General features: G+C 35.4%; 1 protein-coding gene across 3 annotated transcripts in view; it reads left to right on the forward strand.

Moving 5' to 3' along the window:
• LOC149806668 (protein Hook homolog 3-like) overlaps positions 1-24,722 on the forward strand; it is a 126,203-nt gene that overhangs the window by 77,871 nt on the left and 23,610 nt on the right. For all 3 annotated transcript variants that reach the window (XM_089956311.1, XM_089956321.1, XM_089956331.1), the window contains 7 exons: positions 2,055-2,134; positions 3,384-3,448; positions 8,153-8,236; positions 11,956-11,998; positions 17,673-17,758; positions 21,058-21,222; positions 24,176-24,312. In XM_089956311.1, the coding sequence (XP_089812437.1) occupies positions 2,055-2,134; positions 3,384-3,448; positions 8,153-8,236; positions 11,956-11,998; positions 17,673-17,758; positions 21,058-21,222; positions 24,176-24,312 (660 nt within the window). The remainder of the gene's footprint in view (positions 1-2,054; positions 2,135-3,383; positions 3,449-8,152; positions 8,237-11,955; positions 11,999-17,672; positions 17,759-21,057; positions 21,223-24,175; positions 24,313-24,722) is intronic.

Genomic DNA, 24,722 nt, shown 5'->3' on the forward strand with positions numbered 1-24,722 from the left:
CACCAAATAGTCATGACAGAGGCCTACATAGATCAACAGATGAAAGCAGGCCTTGAAATCTGGCCTAGTTTAAGTCCATTTCTGTCTTTGGGCCTAGCTTAAGTCCATTGTTGTCTTCGTTATGTCACACAGTCTCATAACTTATGATCTTCATCTGAACTTGACACTGGAATAGTTACTGATTTGAAGAAGACAATTCTCAAGGGATTAATGAAGAGATTTTCCATTTGGGAAGATTGAGTTGACTTTCTCTTTAATGTTAGCCTCAGTACTGGACACATTAAAAATCACTCTTGCCAGAGAATAAATGTGAGCAACTGTGCTCTTATATTAGTGATTCGCAAGAAGCCGAGGTGACAGACAATGCTTCACAGAGGGAACTACCATCAGTGTCAATTCGTGGCCAGAAGACATTCGAAATCTACAGCAAAAGTATGTTACTGAGTATGTATTTTGGAAATTATTTGGATCTAACTTCCAACAACAATTCTGTAGAATCAAGCAAACTGAAACATTTAAAAAATTTACTAACAGTTTCAGCCTTTCCAGCCTCATGATGTTCAGAGAAGACTCAACATTTGGTGCAAACAATGAAGATGTCTGCTCAGGCTCTGTCATTAGGGATATATTGGGTTATTAACTCAAACAACAAGGAACTAACCCAAGACCAGAAGAATTTCTTGCACATATAGGTTCATAGAATTCAAGAACAAATGCACCTTAACTGTAATCATCCAAACCATGGGACGGAGGTCAGAGACATTTCTTCCCAATGGGCTTGCTTTGAATTGGTGACACCTACATCAAAAGTTTAACAGCCTACCTTCCTAGGTTTTATAGTAGCTTTGCAGTGATGTGGGTTACTGTACTTCACTGGATTTGTGGGAGTGAAAATATGTTTCTGAAACACATCTATTTATTGCCAGTATGCTGACCCTAGCAGTAATTGACAGTTGATGGGCATCGGTACTAGCCCTTCTATCCAAGGGAAGACAATACTTGTCTGACGTCATGCAGACACTTTTTGGGACTTCTATTGTCTCCTGTCACTCCCCACTCAGACAGATTTTAGATAAAGACTAGTGTGCATTGAATGCATGTTCAAGGTAGAGAGAGGAATGTTACATATATTTATATTATGTGTGTTGATTTTCGTGATTATAGATTGAAAGGGTTATTTAGTAAATAACAGTATTAAATAGTTAATTTTGTACTTTGTGGGTTTGTACTGTAGGATGAGGTCATTTTTTTTACACACAGTACATAGCTTCAGAATAGTGGGATGTACTTTTAGTCAGAGTAAACATGTTAATGTGGAATTTTTGACCAAAGAAGCTGTGGAAGGAAATGTTCATGACAAATTCGATTGGGTTTCCCCTGAAAAAACAAGTTGACCTAATTCTTGATTGGCTACCTGCTGAAGTACTTGAACTTGTTCACAAGTTAGTGATGTAAAACTGACTATTTAACCTTCTGAAACTGCATCTTATTTTTTTTTTTTACAAGGGAATCTTGACTGAAAATAAGCTATTCCTAACATAACCATCAGTCTTAAAAGAGACAAATACTTTTGATTATCTGAGAGGATTTATTTATTATTTCCATTATTTATTGGAATTACAAAGTGCTCCAAGTTTTAGTAGCTGTTTTGGAATTGCTATGAATTAATTTAAAGACAGTTTGGATTATGTAATTGTGATACATCAAGACTATTGGCACATCAGTACAATAGATTAAACTTGATTTGGATTACTGCTGGCATTCATCTTTAATACTTGATACTTTTGGACTTGTGATAGAACTTTTAGGACTATTTAGGGTTTCATTCACCATACTGTTATTTTTAAGTTTTCACTCTGTTTGAGGGACATAAATTACATTTTGAATTTTACAAAACTTTTTGGTGTTCACTCTCTTCTTTTGCATAGTTTAAGACCATAGATTCGTAATGCTGAAATTAATATGAAATTTGTGGTGGTATGGTTTGTTACAGACGTGAACGTTTAGTAGTTTATTTTTTGTGTGGCTACAGCCAACATATTTCTTCATTACAGAACTGCAGGAGGGAAAAGATTCCAACAGGTACAAAATCAGCTGGAACAGTTGCAAGAAGAAGTTTTTAAACTTGAAGCTGGTTTGTATCAAATATTTGAAATCTAAATTTGGAGAAAATTATGTTAGACTGCCAGTTTCATGTTGATTAAAAAAAATGAGCTTTTCTTTAAAAGTTGTGTATCAAGTATACATTTGGTATCCATTGTACCAACTGCATGAGTCATTTACAAAGAATATGTCAGGGCCATATGGATTATTTCTTAAGGATACTGTATGGTCCACAAAATGCAACTGCTTTTATGTCAGTCACTTTATTATCTCCCCTGGCTGTGAGGTCAAGTGAGCTTATGGTCTGACCCTGCATTATTCATTGCACATTATGTGTGTTTCATACACATATGCTATTTTAAACCAGTATTTCACAGAGTATCCTGTCATAAAGGACAAAGTTTGTACAAATTCATAATTTCATATCACAAGAAGGAAACAAATTCACAATTCAGACATTAATAGGCAAATTGGACAGTATTAATCAGAGAAAATCATATGATTACCACCAAGAACTTGTGTTAAATGGTGTGAATGTACCTCTATTTCATAACCATTTTTGGGGTCATATGGTTTCTTTACAACAGGATACTCTGTGAAATACTGGTTTAAAATAGATATCTGCGTGAAATCAAAGTTTCTTCCCTGCTCATTAAATTGTTGTCCGTTAGAATAATTCATGCTGTAAGATATATGAATTATCTTTTCATGAACTTTTTTGTGAAACCGCTCTGGTGGCCTAGTGGTTAGAGTGTCTGCATCGGATGCGGGAGTTCGTGGGTTTGATCCCTGGTCGAGTCATACCAAAGACTTACAAAAATGGTGTTAACAACTGCCTTGTTTGGTGCTCAGCATTAAGAGGTTAGTGTTAGGACTAGACGGCCTGGTGTCAGGATAATGTGACTGGATGGGACATGCTACATGTCTGCGGCATGATGCCCCAGTGCTAGACATCACTATAAACTGTCACACTGCAGACATCATAGCGATATAACTGAAAAATTGTTAAAGCTACGTTAAAAATCCAAATCACACACACACACACACACACACCTTTTAGTGTTCTTCATAAAGAGGTGATCTTTATCTTGAAGGGATGTGCTTCGTCAGGTCAATAATGGTTATTTGTTGTATATACACTTGAGTTCATCATTAGGACATTTATTTTTTCACTGGATCAGTATAATTGTATTATATACATCTTCACATAAAATCAACCTTTTTAAAATGAACAGACAGTTGATTTTTAACTAAAGCATATTCTGTTTTGTTCATTTCAGGAAAAGATGATTTCAGAATTAGATATGAAGTCATGTCCAAAGAGTGCAGTGAGTTGAAGGAGAAGGTAGGACTAATAATTCTTTATTGTTTAATTTATTCCGTATATATGATGCTGTGCATTGAATTGATGACTTGAAGGAATTCATCACAGATTTGATGAGTACATTGTAATACTTCTCTAAAAAGAATTGTATAAAACAATTAAAATTGAATATTAACCATTCCACTGCTACGCATGTATCCAGAAATATTTGTAATAATGCAATAAAATGTCAGCACCAATAAGACAAGCCTTGTCTTACCCACTGTTCTAGTTTGGCAACAAAATATGACCTGGATTGAACTTTTATTACAAGCAAAGATGAGGTCACTACTATATTTCTTACCAACTTTGTGGTTAATTGGAATACTCTAATGTAAACAATATTTGGGAGGACGTGTTAACTTTTGTTATATATCCAAATTCCGGACTTGCACATGATAGGTGCACTAAGAATGATGCTGACAGCTGGCTCTGTATAAGATGGCTTTAGAGTAAATGGAGTCTTGTATCTTCTTTGAGAGATTGTCAATAATCTCCTTAATCTTAAGATTGTCAATAATCTCCTTAATCTTAAGATTGTCAATAATCTCCATAATCTTAAGATATTCAGGGAGGAATTGTGAGTGTGTGTGTGTGTGATTTGGATTTTTAACGTAGCTTTAACAATCTTTCAGTCATATCACTACGATGTCTGCAGTGTAACAGTTTATAGTAATGTCTAGCACTGGGGCATCATGCCGCAGACATGTGGCATGATATCCCACCCAGTCACATTATCCTGAAACCAGGCCAACCAGTCCTAACACTAACCTCTTAATGCTGAGTACCAGGCAAGGCAGCTGTTAGTACCATTTTTGCAAGTCTTTGATATGACTTGGCTGGGGATTGAACCCATGACCTCCCACATCTGAGGCAGACGCTTTAACCACTAGGCCATGAGGAATGGAAGTAAGGTTGCTTCTATTCATCATCCACAACCTATGATGCCTAATTCTAAAGATGGCAATGACAGGCATTTGGCAGGAAATGATATCCTACATATCTCATCTATTGCAGCCTTAAGGCTAAACTTATTCCTTCAACCGCTCTGGTGGCCTAGTGGTTAGAGTGTCTGCCTCAGAAGCGGGAGGTCGTGGGTTCGAACCCTGGTTGAATCATACCAAAAGCTTCCTATGATATCAATTTGGTCTCAAATGAAAATAGCGCCAGTCTGATATCTGGTTTGGCCACTGTCTTGTAAATACTTCATTGCTAATCCTGCAAAACAGAAAGTCAACATGATCTTTTACCATAAGACTTCTTATTGGTGTCTGATTGGTCCACAATAAAATATTATGCCCATAGGACATCACTATGAACATTTTGTTACTGCTACCCCATCTTAATGGATGGTGATCGGTTTCTTAAGGTATCTGGTTGGCTTTGAAGGAAAATTGTGCAGATCTTACTTCCAGTACGAACACCTTGGCAGTCACCTTAATAATATTATCAGCCAGCAGTTAAAAATGAAGAAATGATCTCATTTTGGATTCTGGGAAATTCTTTTCAACCAGTAGAACATCTGCCCCCTTAGAGGGGCTCTTGTGTCATTTTTCTGTCTTGCTAAAGGCTTGTTTCACTCCATGTTGAGTTAGATTTGTTTCTCTTGAAACTTTAAAGAACTAATGAAAACCAATGTTCAAGACAGTAATGAAACAGATTGTTTTGTTGTTTAGACCTGAGTCAGTTCTTTGTAGTACAGTGAAATTTAATGTCATGTGTATATTTGTTTACATATCTTGGGGGGGCCCCGAGTGGCCGAGTGGTCTAAAGCGCTCTTCGTTACGGATCACTGCCATCTCACCTCTGTCTGCGTGGGTTCGAGTCTTGGATTTGGCTAATGTGGATATGTGAGGAAGCTTGCCAGTAGCTTCTCGTGGGTCGGTGGTTCTTTCTGGGGTTTTCCCGGGTTCTTCCTCCACCATTAATACTGGCCGCTATGTATAGCCTATCGTGTGCTGAAAAATGGCATTAAGCCCTACAACAACAACAACATATCTTGGGGGAACTTACATGTGTGGTTATTCAGATGAAATTTATGAGGAGTAAAACAATGTATCTCTTGTGAGCCTTTATGAGATGAGAAAGAAAAAAACATTTCTTGTGAGCCTTAGTGATCAAAGATTGAAATTACTCAGTTATATAAATTTCATTTGAAGTTTGCATGAATGTATGATTGTTTATCACATGAAGAACAATAAAGACGTTTATAAAACTTAACTGCAGAATAGTGTATTGAATGACTTTGAAATACATTTGGATGCCTCTTTTATTATATGGGGATGAATTTCCTCACAAACAAGGGATTAGTCAGTGTCCCACAGGACAGAGTAGAAAGGATGCTGATGATGTTGGATGCACTGAATCATGAACCGATTGTCAGTTCGCTTATATCAATCCCTTTTGGAGTCCTTAAACCGATTGTCAGTTCTCTTATATCAGTCTCTTTTGGAGTCCTTAAACTTTGCAGCAGACCCAGTTCCACTAGGAAAACTTTACTTGTGTCCTTTTCAATTTCATCTCCTGACCAACTGGAAACCACACAGGAACCCCATATAGCTCAGATTTGTCAGGGGTTGGACTGTCACCATCATATGTGTTGAGTGGAAAATTGGAACTGGTTTTGGGCTGGTGTCCCCATGCATGCCCCCAAAACCCACTCCTAACTATTCATAGATACATCAGAGTCATGGTGGGGTAATCACATGGAGTCAGAAAGATTATTTTTTCAGGGTGAATGATCCCATGAAGAATCAGTCCTTCACATTAAACAGTCTCAGAAAGAGAGTGGTATTCTTACAGTGTGCACTGATGCAATACAAAGTTACTGAGTGATGATCTCCTCCAAAAGCATGTCTATTGAAGCATACCTCAGTGACATGGTGGCACACATGCCCCATTTCTTTTTATGGAGGTTTGGAATGAGGTAACCTCATAGGGGATCATGGTTTGAGTTCATCACCTCTTGAGCAGAAAGACAGAAAAGGTGAGGTAGTAATCACAGAGTAGGTGCTGCACCAATCCATGGTAGACTTTATGTTCCAACTGGGGTGTGTGACCACTGTCGGACTAGGTTGTGACAAGACTGAACAACATGCTCCCCCTTTACATCAGTCCTATTCTGAATCAGAGAGCCTGCTTTGTTTGTTTATGCCTTCCTACCCTTTAGGATGATTCTGCAAGCACTCCAAAAGGACATGAGCTGCACTGCTTAGCTTATCTTGATGGCCTATTCATGGCCTGTGGTTCAGTGTTCTTCATGGCCTGCTGATAGGCCGGCCCAGGTCTTTACCTCAGAGGAGGGACCTTCTGTCTTCTGTACCCTCCTACACAATAGCCCACAGGTTCTTCAGCTTCATGCTTGGGTCACCTCAAGTGATTTATCTGCATGGACAGGTTTTCAAGCAAAGTTACAGAGTGCATCCTTCGGGCCAGGAGATCTTTTAAATCTTTTGCAATTGATGCTGTAGCAAGCACATTGATTCTTGCTGTCTTGGTTTGAGTGCAGTGGTTGATTTCTTCTCCTTTTTTCATGAAAACAAAATTCAATTTCTACTGTCTAGGAGTGTAGACATCCCAAATCTCAAGTTAGCTGAAGCCTGGCCATTGGTTTGTATGTTCACATTCTGAACCTTATAAGGAATTTAGAGATGCAGAAATGCATGTCTTGTTCGCCTATGCCAAAATGAAACATCTTGTGTGTTTTATGGTCTAAATCCCCACCTAAGGGTTATTTAGACTGGTATAGGTGAAGAAAATTTGTTTGGAAAACTGGTGTTATTGTTTTTGGCAAATGTGTTGAAGGAATTCATGTTCATGGAACTGGAAGAATGGATAAACAGTTCATTCAAACTGGATTTTAAAGTAGATAACTCTTCACTGGCAGATGATTGTATAGTAGTTTGATACTTTTAATAAACTATTCCACAATATTGAAACTTTCATTCCTGATAAGCATTAATACTTTTGATGAACTATTCCAAAATATTGAAGCTTTCATTCCTGATAAGCATTAATACTTTTGATGAACTATTCCAAAATATTGAAACTCTCATTCCTGATAAGCATTAACACTTTTGATGAACTATTCCAAAATATTGAAACTTTCATTCCTGATAAGCATTAATACTTTTGATGAACTATTCCAAAATATCGAAAGTTTCATTCCTGATAAGCATTAATACTTTTGATGAACTATTCCAAAATATCAAAACTTTCATTCCTGATAAGCATTAATACTTTTGATGAACTATTCCAAAATATTGAAACTTTCATTCCTGATAAGCATTAACACTTTAATAAACTGTTCCAAAATATTGAAACTTTCATTCCTGATAAGCATTAATACTTTTGATGATTCATTCCAAAATATCGAAACTTTCATTCCTGATAAGCATACTCATGGGTTGTCATCTCTAGTGTTGCTACATATTTTAAAAATTTCTACATTTGACTTGATAATATTTTTACCAGTACAATTGTAAATGTAAATAACATTTTCATTGTAAAAGTAGCTTTCTAGAAACAGAAATAGTATTGATGCTTGTGTTGTAACTAGTGCAATTGAAATGTTTATGTGTGTAGTTGAACTTAGGTTTATAAACAAGTAGATACCCAAGCCATATATAAATTTAGTAACACTTGAGCATATTTCTTTTTCTGTCATGTATGTTTTGTCTTTACTAGAATGCTGAAATGGCAGATTTAGTGGAAGAGAATCGAAATCTCAGGGATGAACTGGATGTGTCACGGCACTCATCAGAACAAATGGTTTGTATACTAAGTTTTGCCATCATGAGATAAATTCTCCAAAATGATGCTAATTATTACTTTAATTCGTTATGTAAACACTTTGGATTTGGCAAACTACTTTTTTGAGGTAGTTTATGGTACTCTGCAATGATTTAGTCTCAAGACCAATTTAGTGGGAAATTAGACATAGTAGTCAATTTTCCAGCTGTATAAACAGTGGGTATTGGGTCAGAAATATAGAAAAGGCCTGGGTTTAAAAGGCCCAGTCCAGAAAGGCCAGTAATGGGTCAGAAAGGACCATGACTGCTAAAGCCTGGTTTATAAAGGACCACTTTAAAAACTTGTTCAGTAATGATAATAATAATAATAACAGTAATAATAATAAAATTTTACAATTTTTGTGTCCTTGTTTAAAAATAAGCCTCTAATCATTGTTTTCTTGTTTTTTTTTTGAACTGTACCTGCAGTTTATACAGAGAATGTTTTTAAAACTATATTATTGATTGATAGTCAAAGTCATTTGCCCTACCTTCTTCAAATGCTTCCTTATCCTCTTTTTGTTGTTGCATTAATGAGAACTTTTCTCCAATACCCATATCTGTTCACTTGGTCACTGTTATTTATTTTACATATATTCCTAAAACAGTAAGCAACAAAAAAATGAGCAATCACATTTTAACTTGCACACTCCCTTTACCTGTTTTCTGTCTCAGAAATATTTAATATGTCAGAAAACTTTGATAATCACAATATAGACACAAACACAAGTCTCTGAAAATAAAAATCTTTCTCATGCCTCCAGTCTCAACAAAGCTTTTTTGTCATAAGATTTTAGCATTATTTTTAGCAATTACTGAAACACTCCTGACTGAACTACCCCAGGCGATTATCGGTAAACTTCAGATACCAGATATCGGTTTGAAACCAGAATCTCTTGTGCCATTTTTGCTTACAACTAATGCTCAGCAGTTTTTTAAAATTCTAATAATAGGAAATCAGATTCTTGTAAGCAGCAAAAGCGTGTAATAATTACATGATCACTCACATACATATGAGACTTTCGCACAATGATATGCATTGTTACTGCTCAGTGTTCACTCATATTTCACAATACAAAGTATGGATTTGATATTTATGTATTTTTTAAAATTAGGATACATGATAGTAGTAATTAGTAAGGCATACAGAAATGGGCCTTTTTATACCTGGCCTTTTGGACCAGGCCTTTTAAGCACTAGTCCATTTTGGCCATGGGCTTTTTTTGTAGAGATCTGTTTAGACCCAGAACTGCAACAGTGGTAGCAGATGCATCTTCATCAATGTGTTAGGGTTTTTGTTCAAGTTTTTTATTTCCATACATTTCCTAAACTTTCTGATAGATTCTCATCATAATTGGCATTAATCGTTATGAAGACAAGACATAATTGGCATTGATCATTATGAAGACAAGACATAATTGTCATTAATCATTATGAAGACAAGGCATAATTGTCGTTAATCATTATAAAGACAAGACATAATTGTCATTATTCATTATGAAGACAAGACATAATTGGCATTACACATTATGAAGACAAGGCATAATTGGCATTACACATTATGAAGACAAGGCATAATTGGCATTACACATTATGAAGACAAGGCATAATTGGCATTACACATTATGAAGACAAGACATAATTTACATGAATCATTATGAAGACAAAACATAATTAGCATTAATCATAATGAAAACCAGACATAATTTACATTAATCATAATGAAGACAAAACATAAATGGCATTACTCATTATGAAGACAAGACATAATTGGCATTACTCATTATGAAGACAATTCATACAGCAATGTGTTTGCTCATCCCTTTTACCTTGGGACCAAGGTCCCAGTCATAGAAAATTTGTTTAAAATTTTTTTTTAGTCCTTTTTATTGCTAATGTTTCTAAAATGCATTGATAAATTTTCATCGTTCTCTTTTGGGGGTGCCTTAACTCATTAACCCTAGGAGGTTTTTGTCGTTTTCGCCTGAAATGTGAGTATGAACACATTCTGGGGGCTATTTCTGAGTACATCCTAATACATCAACTTCCAAGAGATTTCCTGTTAACCTAATGCCTAGTTATGTAAGAAACATCGTATTTCATTGGCTATTTCACTCACACATGAGCAGAAGGGTATTAGTTTGATTTTTTTTGTTGTTTTGTTTTGTTTTAACAGACGCATCATTTTTGTATCGAGACCACACTTTACTCTGAATGCCCATGTTATCTTACTTTTTCAACGGTACACCTGTCTGTGCACTGTTCAAACCGGTCTACCTTAGATCTGAGGCCAAAAAGTCTAAAATCCAGACACATAATCGGATTCTGACCACAGGCAAATTTTGGGTGGAAAAAATCAGGTCTAAAAAATTTGGTTTTTCCCTCTGTATTTTGTAGTGCAACTAGAACATCCATATTATTTGGTCTCATTGTACAGCTGCATCTGTCTACCTTTCTATAATACCACCCACTTTAGTGCATCATACATGACCTTGACACTACAGAGCTTGGTAGTAAGCAACTACCTCCTGATGTGTAAATGTGACACCAGGGGTTAATGAATTAATTTGTGTATTTGAAAGGGGCACTAATATTTCCACAGAACGATTATAGTAGTTCATTTGGTCTTTAAGTTGATGGTGTTAACAAATAAGAGTGAAATTTAGTGCATTTACAGTATTTTTTTCTAATTATTCTAAAATTCTTTGTCCAGCAACATGGGACAAGTTTAGACATTGACAGGGGAAATTAAAGTTTCTATCACTTGCCCACACAGAATATGAAACTTTTTATCATTATTTCTTTGTATGATCATTGGTTCTGTGCTGATAAAAAATTTTCTGCCTGGTCTGGATGATTGCATGAGGTTTAACATCAGACTCTGTGTCGATTCAGTTGATAAATTCATTTACTGACTTTAATTCTTCAGTGTGTTGTCTGTGAACAGTTACGGTAGAGTTTTATTGGGAACAAAAGAAATTAGGACAAACGTTAAGATCTGAAAGACGTGCATTTTCTGTCATCTACATGGTGTAAGGGTTGTTTCAACCAAGTCTAGAAATCTTTTTAAATGCCATTTTATAATGAACTTTTGGAAAGTAAAAAGAAAAAAATCTTGATTAAGGGTAGTTGATTAAGCATTTGTACTGACTTGCAATTACAATATTGTAATCTAGTGACTCAGTTAAAATTCATTACAATGTATAGCTTCTGTTGTTAACTTTTTAAGTCATATTGCCAAAATACACTGCATATGAATATGATAGTTTCTAAACATGCACCAGATGTGTTTATAATACAGACAGAACTCAGAAAATTTGCTACTTGAAAATAAAGTATTGCTTAAAAGCAATGTTAATTGCAAATATGCATACTGGGAATTAAATGGTATAATTTAAATAAGAAAATAAAAACAAAACACGCACACACACACACACACACATTGCATGTCTTGCCTTGCTCCCACATTTCCCTGTTTGGGTTCCATTTCTCCCTGTTCAGCTCTCACTTCTTCCTGTTCTGTCCAAAAGGAGAAGTCACTTCTCCCTAAAATTCAAGTCTAGCTTGACACCAGTAAAGGTACTTATCAGTGCAAAGATTTCAAATTCACATGGCATGTTTTGGATCAATCTAACCAGACATGCAATTTTAATACATTTGTATTGCCGGATGTCAGCATTTGCATTTCTTCTGTTTCAGGCAAAGTATGAGGCTATCATTGAAAACTACAAGAAAAAAATGGGTACGTTGCATGATTATAAAGTTGTAAATCTCATAGAGTGGAAGTTGCTCAAGGCTATTTACATTTACCTGGAAGAATTGCAGGTGTCTGTAGTTACTCAGGGCAATTTACATTTACCTGGAAGAAGTACACTTATCTGAAGTTACTTGGGGCAATTTACATTTACCTGGAAGAAGTACAGGTGTCTGAAGTTGCTCAGGGCTGTTTACATTTATATGGAAGAAGTGCAGGCCTCTTTTTGAAGGTAGCTATCTTGTGAGCTGTGGTGGCTTAGAGGTTAGCATACTGAAATCAAAAGGTTCAGGTTCAGAATCTTCCGTCAGTTTTTCAGCCAAGGCTGACTGCCTTGTTGTGAATATGGGTAAGACATGTTACTCCAACAGCCTCGGCACAGTATACCCTGTGTGTGTTACTTTGCCATAAAACACCAGAACAGCCGGACTTCTCCATCCAGTTTTATTATTAAGGTAAAGCCATAATTTCATGACATTCTTTTAATTGCCATTTTGATGTAGAAGAGAATGCCATTTTGGTTTATTTACCACTTTTCTATTTTTAATTATGTTCTTGTTTCAAATGAATGTAATCTCCTCAAAATCTTTGAGGATAATACATTGTCATAGATCAAAATTGTTAGTACAAATCTGTTAATGTTTTAACAGACAAGTTTTAAAGGAGAATTTCTTGAATACAGTTCTTTTTAGAAAGAAGACAAATATTAGCCTTTTCTCTTATGGATTATGAAAATAGCATCAAAGGGAAGAAACTCTTTCAAGATATCATTAGAATGCTGTATTGTCGCGGTACTTAATGTCCTTATATTAAAACTGTTTTGCTATTGCTGCTTACTTATAATTTTTAAAATTTTCATGACATTCCCTCTTTTTATTCCTATAAAAAATCTTTGTCAATCAAAGCAAGTAAATGTAAATAAAACAGCATATGGTGGTTGATCCAGATTAATGTACCATGGGGGAACAACTCTTTATTTATCGCAGCATTTGCCTAACTTATGTATGGTAACATGCATGTATTATAATAAACGTAAATTGCAACTTGCCTATGATAAGGAATGTCCACACTTTTACTGGCAGAATATTTCCACATTAGATAAAAGGATCCAACGATTAAATCGAAGAAACAAATGTAATTAAAGTGGAAATCTATGAATAACAACATTACAAATTAAAACAACTGTTATTTAACTGTATACAAATTTAAAATGCAATATGGGTAAAGAAATATAAATATGTATAAAAAATGTTTTAGTAATATTATTATTACAGTTATTATCGAAATAGTACTGATATCAAGAAAGTTTAGCTGATATTGTATTCTTATTTATGTACCAGAACTTTGATCATAAACAACATATTGTCCATTGTGGTCCATATTGGCTACTATGGAATGAAATTCCAAGCTTAACCTTGTAAGGACGTGTATGACACCAAAAGTATATGACCTATAATCAATCATCAAACATCAGACAATATACTGAATATGTTTCATAATCAAAGCCAATGCAACTCTAGCAAGTTAGACTGGAGTTTTGCACATGATGATCAACATAACTGCATGCACAAGTTTTACAAAACAGTGATGTTCATTCTTTTTCATTGTAAACTTTTTAAAAAATGTTGACATTTAGAGGAAATTGAGGTATAAGATATTTGCATCTTTACTGGCTACAGCTTTACATCTGTAAACAACCTCTAGACAGCACATGTCCAAAATAATTGGAAAATCTTGTTTGCCTTGATAATATAGAGCCCATGATAATACAGCATTGCAGTATACCTGCCCATAACACTGCTAGGTGGCTACCCATATACTGGATGTGCTTAGGTTTATGCTTTCATTCCTCTCCCTTCCGAGGGCATAACTGAGAGGTATGTTGTTGCCCAAAATTTCAGGGTGAAATGACTTTTGCTGAATGAGGTTTGGTTTCATCTCCCTCTGCCTCAGTCATATTTCTTCTTTGGACTGATAATGATGTGAGACTTGACAGAAGAAGGAGGTAATGAAAGCTAAAGAGGTAGTTCTTGTGCAGCCTATTTCTTAACATCCATCCTTGTGAGCTCTTAACAAAATGGGGAAACCAAAATATAATTAAAAGTGCCAAAGACTGGTGTGGCTAAAAGATGGAACACAGCCATTTTCTGGCTACAATCATCATAATGACTGTTAGATCTCTCAGTTATGCACTCAACCTAGTAAAAGGGAGAGGAATCCCATGCATTCCACAAAATCCTTCTGTTAAGCACTAATGGCTGTCTGTCAAGACCACCCACCAAAAATCTGCCTGTAGGCTCCAGATGTGTTAATTTTCAACAGACATGGATTGACCTTTTCTTCTCTTGAAAATAAATTGATGAGCCATGTCATTTTGAAGGGGCTTCGGATTTAGTTCAGCCCATATCATCATCCCCTTCCATGATTCAGGTCCTGACCAATCCAAAGAAGGTGGAAAATTCCTATTGCCGTAAGAGTCAATGGAAAGCCAGGTTATAGACTTAAGCCAGCTCAACAAATACATAGATATGTATTCATTTGGAAGGGAGATGGCATGATAAGTAGGGATTTCCATGCAGAGGATCAAATTTGCAATTGATCTTGATTTGAGATAATACCTACCATCATATCCCCATTCATCCAGCTTTGTACAAGTTACTCTGTTTTGCGTTTCAAGGAACCGTGTAACAGATTAACACACTCTCATTTGGACTCAGTCTCAGTCCCTGGATCAACTGCATCATCACCCTGTTTAGGCTGATTTCTTCAACAGCAACTGTAACATATCTGGACAACTTCGTTCAGAGTCATGGTAGTTTCAGGACATTCACATCCTTCTCTCACTGTTGTCTCAGCTGGACTTGATTGTGAACAAGGAGGTGTCACTCACTCTGTATTTCATCCATTTTGATACGAAAGTTTTTACTCATCTTAACCTTGTTGACCTCCCTATGAAGCATGGAAAATTGAACTTTCCAAGTCAGTTTCTGGTGTCAGGATAAGTGATTGCTTGGGGCATGATACTATCAGTCTGTAGAATGATGCCCAAGTGCTAGACATCACCATAAACTGACACACTGCAGACATCATAGTGATATGACTAAAATTGTTAAAACTTTGTCAAAAATCCAAATCAAACACACTTTATTTCAAATAAATTGGAACTAATTCAAACACTGACTTGATAAAGAACATCTTCCTGCGTTTCTGAGAGGCATGAATTTATCCCCATGTTAAAAAAGCAAAGTAGTCCAGTGGGATATGCACAGTTAAATTCTGGGTAACAATCATTGTTATTTAAAATTTAAAGAAAATAAAAGTAAATATGCAGAATTGAATTATAGGTACTAAGAAAAGGGAACCACATGCTAAGTCCTTGAGCAGTAGTGACTGTATGTTCAGTCAACAGTATCACGTTACAATGCAGCTTTGATTCTGATACAATTTGACTTGCTGTGTAAATTAATAAGGACATAATTTCGGTGGATGTTCTAAAGAAATCAAAGCGTACTAAGCTGTCTTATAACTAGCATCAAAAGAGGTTGCTTATTACCAATACTGTCATGGGAAAGGTGTCATTTATATTGCTGAAATCCCTCTGACTTGAAGCGTAATTATCATGGTGCCCCAATTATATCCCAGCATTTAAAAGCAGAAAGTTTTAGAATTACCTATAATAAGACTTTACTGTCACATGATTTGAAAACTAATCTCTCCTTCTCAACTGACTGTACATGTATTTCAGTTTCAAATGCTAAGCAATCACATCTTGCTCACTTGTATTTTAGTGTATTTGTCAAAGATTTTATGATGTTCTGGACTTTTTAAAAGAAATCTCAAAGTCCAGAATTTGTGTCTGTGTAGTGTTTAAAAAACTTCCTGTTTATGTAGTTTATATGAAAGATATGTACCTGGTAGGTATGTATTCAGCTGGTGACTTTTCATTATCAACATTAAAATTTAATTTGTTTGTGCTTCTTGTGCAGGGAAATATGTCTGTCAAATAACACGTATTTCTTCTGACTGCTAAGAAAAATAAATTCCTCATGCAATATTCAGGATTGCCTTATCTGAAACTTTAGTGAAAATACAGCCATATAGTTGCCTGCCTTTGACAATCATGCATAGGTCATCCATTTCTTCACTTTCTCTCCCTCTCCCTCTCTCTGTCTTTCCCTCTCTCTCTCTCCCTCTCTCTCTCTCTCTCTCTCCCTCTGTCTCTGACACTCACACAATGGAGTGAATTCAGATTAAGTTTATTATTTTTATGTATCCCAATCTACCGTATTTCTGTTGTTATAAAAATCATGAACAATTGGACTTTGATTTGTTGATGCATCTGCTTCAAACAGAAATACTTATAAGAGAATTATGTTTGCAGAGAGAATAGATCATGCAATATGTTTAACTAGCAGATGCATATGAAGCTTTTTTGTCCAATTTCTGGTAATGTTTATCCATATTTTTTAAGAAAAACATCAATGATTTGTGTATCTTTGGCAGTCATGAGCAGTCTTGCATCGCTGTTCTCAATGTCTTTCCCCTAAAAAACAAACAAGTTAAATATCCAGTATACTGTTTTCAATTGACATTTAGTTCATGATGAAATTGGCAGTTTGTGATATTCTAGTTGGGACTCTGTGCATCAAATTGTCTAACCACCAATCTTCTATTCCTTACTTTCACAAATTGATCCCTCCTTCTCTTCTATTATTGCAGTTTCATTTGTTTTCCAAGTGGTGATTTATTGAAAATAGTGAAAACATTATCATTTTGCTGTAATTTATTGTCCTAAAGCATAGTTTACAGGAATCACAGAGTCCCTTTTAACTTTGTATGTCTGTCTTTCTGTGTCTTTCTCTGGTATATAAATAATTTCAGTATGAAAGATACTTTCATTAGACATTCATTGTACTGCATTAATATTTTTCTTATCACCAGTAGACATGACTTTCTTTAGTTTGTACCATGTACAGATTTTATAAACTTTTGTTCTGAATATGTCACCATTTAATAATAAAAATTGCATTTAAAATTCCAGTATTTCACAGTAAATTTATTGCTGATGAAGCTTTTATACTTAAAATAACTTGAATATTATTTGATGATGATGTATGGGGCAAATTATAAGCAACATCTTTTACATCATAGAAACTTTTTAAAAAAATGATTTGGTTATGGGGTTTTTTTTAATTTTATTTTGCAATATTTGCACTTTGTTAGAGCATGCATTCTGATTTAGAACATTTTGCCATGCATTGCATTTTCTCTACTGCAAGTCATTGTCATGGATCTGTGAGGAAGCAAGGTCTACAAATTAAATGTCCATTTTCAAATGCTGCAATTCCACAGGTTTGCATGATGTCAGGTGAAGGGATGTATTTTTAATCCTCTCCTTGTTCTCACCATTCTCACCACAACAAATATGTTTAAGAACAAAACATTGAGTGAACTGTATTGTATATTAGTGCCCCACATTAAAGTTTGGGAGATTTACAGAAATATAAAGTAAACACTGGTTGTTCATCATTCTTCAACATAGTTTGGCTATATCTTATAAACAATTGGTAATTGGAGTATGTAGATGCAGTTTGATAAAATATAGGCAAATTGTAATGAAGCATAATACTTTGTTAATAAATTAGTCATTTTCTATTTTTAGAGGAGTTGAGCGATCTGCGAGGTCAAGTGAAGTTACTGGAGGAAAAGAATACCAAATATATGCAGGAACATCTAGAACTAGAGGAGGTCAGTTTGACTTGACCTCAAGCTCTCACTTGATTGACAACTTATTTACTCTGTAAACTTGCTTATAAGTTGAGTGTTTGCAAACAAAATATGCTCTGATCTGCCATCACATAATGCACCTGTAGATCAGGTTCAACATCAGGCATGTGCAGTCTATGGTCTGCAGGTCTAGCCTTGCCCATGACCTGGTTTGTGCACTTGTGTACATCATTGGGTGTGACTTTATAAATTCATTACCCAGTCTGCACCCTAGAGAAAGTTGCACATGTGTGGTCTGTTGTATTCTACTGATTAATTCTAACAAACTGCATAGACTAGATCTGCCTGTACATTATGTGATGGCAGATCAAGGTCTATATTGTTTGTACTATTGATTACTCCTAACAAACTGCATAGACTAGATCTGCCTGTACATTATGTGATGGCGGATCAGGGTCTATATTGTTTGTACTATTGATTACTCCTAATAAGCTGCATAGATCCTATTATGCCTGTGCATTATCTGGTGGCAGATCTGAGTCTGTCCAGGTTGCAGTTGGACTCGACTTGTAAGCAAGTAGTAATAATATGCACTATAAAATGTATTGATTTCAGTCAGTCATTTCTTGTCAGTCTTCCAGACAAAATTACAGGTACTCTTAATTAACGAATTGTTATCTTTATCGTTGAGGTCATAATTTCTAATATTTCATAAATGCCAGTTGTATTTTTTCAAATACAAATAGCTGATATAAGATGGTGATATCTTGTATAGGATAAGCAGAATGCTTAAGATGTCCAAATAAATTCAAATTATGTAATTACTGAACTTAACAGCCAACCCAAACTGGTTGGGGCAGGGTTCAAATTCAGAATTCAGTGATTGTGAAGCTGGCATCCTAACCACTGAACAATTGCAGGTCCCTTAGCAAAGATGTGCATACTTTATAATGACACAAACAGAATGTTATATTTGAAGTGAATTGATATTTACTGCTTATAAAATGATTTCTTTGTTTTACATGTTTTGGCAAGCAAAACAAAAAAGTTATTTTTTATTCTACTGATTTGGGTTTTTTCCCACTTAGGGGTGTTCCATTAAAACATCATGGGACCCAGGGAAGGCACTTTTAAAGTGGGGTACTCACTCATAGATGCAATTTAGAATTTTCTTACCATTTGAATATGAACTCTGTGAAATCAAAGTACCCTGTCATGTATTTTTTAAAAACTGCCTTCCTTGGGTAGCTATGTAAGTTTAAATGGAACAGCCCTTAAAGACTTACGTAGTTGATCATTAATGAACATGGTGTCAATCAGAACTTTAATATGCCTGCCATGGTGGCCATCATGAAAATTTCATTGTTGTAACTTCATCTGATTGGATGGTCATATTGGCATGATGTTGTCACTAAATCAGTAGTCAGTTATATATGACAATGGTGGCAATTAGACCATTCAGTGTGGCCACCTTGGCTACTCTGTTAACAGTGTTTTTTTAGGTACTTCTCAACAGATAGTCAAAGTGACATAGGGGTTTTCACCGAAAGACTTCTTATAAGATCTAGTTGGTCTTCAGTATAAATGTGACAGCTGTTTCTTCTGAGCATATGACCATATTTGCATAAAAAATAAAAAACACCATTTATTGCAATATATAATTGTTCCTTTAATTAAACAATGCTGGTCCAATTCCCAAAATGGCTTCCTTGATTGCCATCCTGAAAATCTGTATATGGTTAATTCTCCTTTTAGACATGTTTAGCTTTTTATGAATATGAGAATTATACCCATGTGACGTCCAGTACCACTGTGGGCTGACTAAAAGGTTTTCTTGGTTCTTATCTTGCATGAAGGATGACACTGACATGGAGTTTTTTTTTTAAATACTTCTTGCAATATTTAACTGGTTCTCTATGAAAATGGTGTAGACCTGACTACCCACAATTGTGCAGTTTTGTGAAGTAATTTTGAAAACAAGACCTAATTGACCTTGGATTTAATTCTGAAGTTATTGATTGCATGTTTATGCTTCACTGAGCTTGTGAATACAGTGTCTTGTATATGTGCAATTTTATTTGTTCCATTTTAATGAATATTGATATTAAATTCAGTGTTCTTAACTCATGTATTCAGGAATGGACCGACTTGTGAGCAAGATAATACAAGCAAGTATTAATGGCTTCTTATCAAAGCCCAGTTTTGGGATATATCTTGGAAATATATTGAATGATGCCATTTCATAATTATTGAACTTAGTATATGGGTATATCTTGCTGTCTGGGACAGTTACATGGATCTTCTATCCTTGATATCAGGTTCAAGGTCAAAGGCCATAACAAATAATTTGGTACTGCACTTGCATGGTATCTTTTCAACATGTCAACCCAGACAAGTCACGTATCTTTTGAGCATGTTAACTCGAACAAGTTGTTTATCATGTGCACATGTTAATACAAACAAGTCATGTAAGAAAATATTTTTGTTAGCAAATTTGGTGAATTGGAGTTAGTTAGGAATACCAGAAACTGTTTCAATGCTTAGCAATTAAAACAATGAAAGGATGGAAGAAATGGACTTACCTCGGTTTAATGGGATGTGTTATATGGTACCCTTTGACAGGGGACTTTTGTTTAATGGGATGTGTTATATGGTACCCTTGGACAAGGGACTTATGTTTAATGGGATGTGTTATATGGTACTCGTGGACAAGGGACTTGTCTAATGGGATGTGTTATATGGTACCCTTTGACAGGGGACTTTTGTTTAATGGGATGTGTTATATGGTACCCTTGGACAAGGGACTTTTGTTTAATGGGATGTGTTATATGGTACTCGTGGACAAGGGACTTGTCTAATGGGATGTGTTATATGGTACCCTTTGACAGGGGACTTTTGTTTAATGGGATGTGTTATATGGTGCTCTTGGACAAGGGACTTTTGTTTAATGGGCTGTGCTATATGGTACCCTTGGAGAAGGGACTTCTGTTTAATGGGATGTGTTTTATGGTACCCTTGGACAAGGAACTTGTTTAATGGGATGTGTTACATGTTACCCTTTGACAAGGGACTTTCGTTTAATAGGATGTGTTATATGATACCCTTTGAAAGCAGTTATTATTTGACAAGGCTACCAAAAAAAATTCTGAAAAAAATTCACAGTTGTTTCATTTTCAGATTAAGAACAATGAAAAAAACCCACTACAAACCGAACCAAACAAAATAGAAGAAGACTGAACTGTAATCTCTGTCCAGTATAAATGAACTACCATTAATGTTATCAGGAAAAATATTGCAGTTTTGATTTGTTTCACTTCCAGGAACTGCGCAAGAGTAATACTGTCAAACAGCAGTTGGAGGTTTACAAGAGACAAGTCCATGAGGTACAGAACAAACTAGCAGAGGAAACAAAAAGGGCAGATAAAGCTGAGTTTGAGGCAAAAAGGGCCACAGAAAAAATGGCCACATTACAGAGGGAGAAAGAGGTAAATGCAATTTACACCATGTCAGCAGATCTATCCCTGGTTTCAGAACACAAGTCATTATTTAGTTTGCTTTTCACCGTATCTGTGATGATAAACTTCTGAAGTTTTTGTGTTTTGAATTCTGAAGTTTAGTTCATATCTTTGATGAGGTACTTATATTTTCCAATATTTTTACTTGAATTTCATTTATGTTACCTAAATACTAAATTTTAAAAGCCAAGGGATACTAGACAGCCTGAAAGTGAATAAAACCGAAGATTAAGTAATGAAACACTGCAAAGTCATTTACTTTTGGAGGTTTTCATTTTGATTGCTTTGACAAAAGTGACATATTTGTCACTTCTAAATTTTGTGGATTGGGCAAGGGTGTCTTTGATGGTGCATTTTGTTCATTGATCTTGAAGGATGATTGCTGGTAAAATGGTGGAATATTGAACATTTTAAACATTTATATTTTTATATAGTTATGGGTCCCCATTTAGTCCAACACTGTAGAAAAATGGTACATTAGTGAGTGAACATTTTAAGTGTGGCACTGTTATTATTGAGGTAGCTCACATAAGTTTATGCAACAGAAAACATACACATCCACTTGATGGCCCATCATAAATTATTGAAGATTTCCGAAGGTCCCATGCACTCAGCATTGACTTTATCATTTTTGTTCCCATAATTTTTATTGCAATTATTAAAATCGATTAGAAATTTACTTTTCATTATTTAGTAAGAGACACAAGTCAAAACCATGTCATGCATGTCTGATCTATCCCAGAATTCATAGCACTATGATGCACTTAGCTAAATAGTGATGTCATAGTGTAATGATTATGCAATTTTATACTGTGCAGTAAGCACTGATTTTATAAAAGCAGACTACTGTGTAAGTAAAAGCATTGATTTTAGAAAAGCAGGCTACTATATAAAAAAAAGAATGAAGAAAATATTATACATATTGAGTCTGATGCGTGAAACCCAGTTATTAGCTCAGTTGATCCAGACCAGAAGAGGTTATGAAATGGCATTTCATCGGCCATCTGTTACCATTACTTCTCCTAAACTACTGGGAGCATTGCCACCAACCTTTATAGACACATGCATCCAAAGATCTAGTTGGTCCAAAATAAATTTTGGTACCCCTCGGAGATCCTATGTGGCTTCCATTATAGTAATTTTGAAAATCTTGTGATCATTACTCATTCTGAATGGCTGGTGAGATTGACATGGGGTTTATACTAAAAGACTTACTATGATGTATAGTTGGCCCTAAATTAAAATGGTATAGATCTAGCAACAAATATGGAAGTCATGGTGGCCATCTTGAAAATCTTGTTTTTTCTGCATTCCTGAATTGATGGTCATATTGATATGGAGTTATCACTAAAAGACTTCTTATGGTGCCTAGTTGGTCCTAAATAGAACGATATCAATCTGACCTGCCAAAAATATGGTCACTTTGGTGGCCAGCATAGAAATCGTGTCATAGATACTCCTCCTAGGTTGACGGTCATAGCAATATGAGGTTTTCACCAAAAGATTTCTTATGGTATCATAAATGAAAATGGTGCAGATTTTTCCATTATGGCCACCAGGTGGTTTCAAGAACTGGCAGTTAAAAAGAAGAATCAGTCTTATCTTCCTGGAAATTCATTTTGGCTATTGGAGCATCAGTCCTTATGAGGGACTTTTGTCATGGGTTTGAAATCATAGGAATTAGTTCTGAGTTGCAGGATTCACACTAATTTCTCTGAAATTGCATTAGAAAATAAATTTAACATGCTTGATGTATGCATCAAATTTGCAAGTCCTAGCCTTTATTTCATTAGAGGGGTTGCTGCCCTTCAGTTCTACAACAGACCCTGTAATCTTCTTACTGATATCATTAATGAAAATTTGCAAATTCACTTTTTTAAACTTTTCCCATCATAGAGAAAAAGATAAAGAGCTTATGTTGTCCTCCATCCAATGGTCAGTCATCCATCTATCCATAGGCAGGAAGCTTGTTATCACTACTTCAAAAAACTTTGCACAAGCATTTATTCCAAGGTCTAGTTGGTCCTGAATGAAAATTGTGCAATTCAGACATCCAATATCCCTACCACCACAGTGGCCATTTGCAAATCTAGGTTTCACTTGGATATAGATACTTTGAGCAAACCAGAAGAATTCTTATGAGGTCTAGTTGGTTCTAAATAAAAATGGTAAAATCTTACCAATATGGCCATCATGGTGACCATCTTTAAAAAATGTTATAGCTGCAACTCCTTCTAGAGGGAAAGACCTATTGACATGGAGTTTTCACCAAAAGGTTTGTAATGTCTTGTTGGTTCTAAATGAAACCTGTACTCACCTAACACAAAACACAAAATATAGCCACCAATAAATTTGTAATGTCTTGTTGGTTCTAAATGAAACCTGTACTCACCTAACACAAAACACAAAATACAACCACCAATAAATTTGTAATGTCTATTTGGTCCTAAATGAAACCTGTACTCACCTGACACAAAATATAGCCACCAAGATTTGTAATGTCTAATTGATCCTAACATAAAATATACCCACCAAAAGATTTGTAATGTCTTGTTGGTCCTAAATGAAACCTGTACTGACCTGACACAAAATACAGCCACCAATAGATTTGTAATGTCTAGTTGGTCCTAAATGAAACCTGTACTGACCTGACACAAAATACAGCCACCAATAGATTTGTAATGTCTAGTTGGTCCTAAATGAAACCTGTACTGACCTGACACAAAATACAGCCACCAATAGATTTGTAATGTCTAGTTGGTCCTAAATGAAACCTGTACTGACCTGACACAAAAGAGATGTATATCAATGATCTTATTCTTGATTTTTTTAAAAAATGTAAAATTTCTCTGAATTCAGAAAATCATTGCTCTGACAGGAAAATGAATCCAAACTAATTCTTTAGATTCCTATTTTTGAATAGAGAGTAGCAGCAGAAAGGGACTCACTGAAGGAAGTGAATGAAGAGCTAAAATGTACCCAGTTAATGGCAGTGGAATCCAACTCAGAAAATAAAGAGGGACCTTCACTTGAAATGTTGTCTTTACCCTCAGTAATCAGGTAGATCAAAACTTCATTTTTTATGTCCTACTATCTATGTCCATCTGTCTTTATGTCTGTATGGTTAAGTTTTGCATTTAGATAAGTTGTTAGCCACTGGGGAATGTCCATTTGTACACAGGTTTCTAAGTTCTTTCCTGCATTAGCAGATATGGTGTTGTAAGTGTCCCCATTCCAGTGGCAACAGCAGCTAGGAAGTTGTAGGTGTCCATATTCCAGTGGCAACAGCAGATAGGGAGTTGTGGGTGTTCCTGTTCCAGTGGAAACAGCAGCATCAATGTTGTAAACAATGTTAAGGCACCAGTTGTACAATGTGCATTTTAGCATTGTCTATAGGTGAGATGAAGCATTTAGTGAAACCTTTGTTTTTTGAATCCGAAAAGCACAAAAACCAATTATTGCAGTAAGTT

The sequence above is a fragment of the Sinohyriopsis cumingii genome, chromosome 1, assembly GCF_028554795.1.
Source record: "Sinohyriopsis cumingii isolate HCF-2022 chromosome 1, ASM2855479v2, whole genome shotgun sequence".
In the NCBI taxonomy this organism is placed as follows: Eukaryota; Metazoa; Mollusca; class Bivalvia; order Unionida; family Unionidae; genus Sinohyriopsis; species Sinohyriopsis cumingii.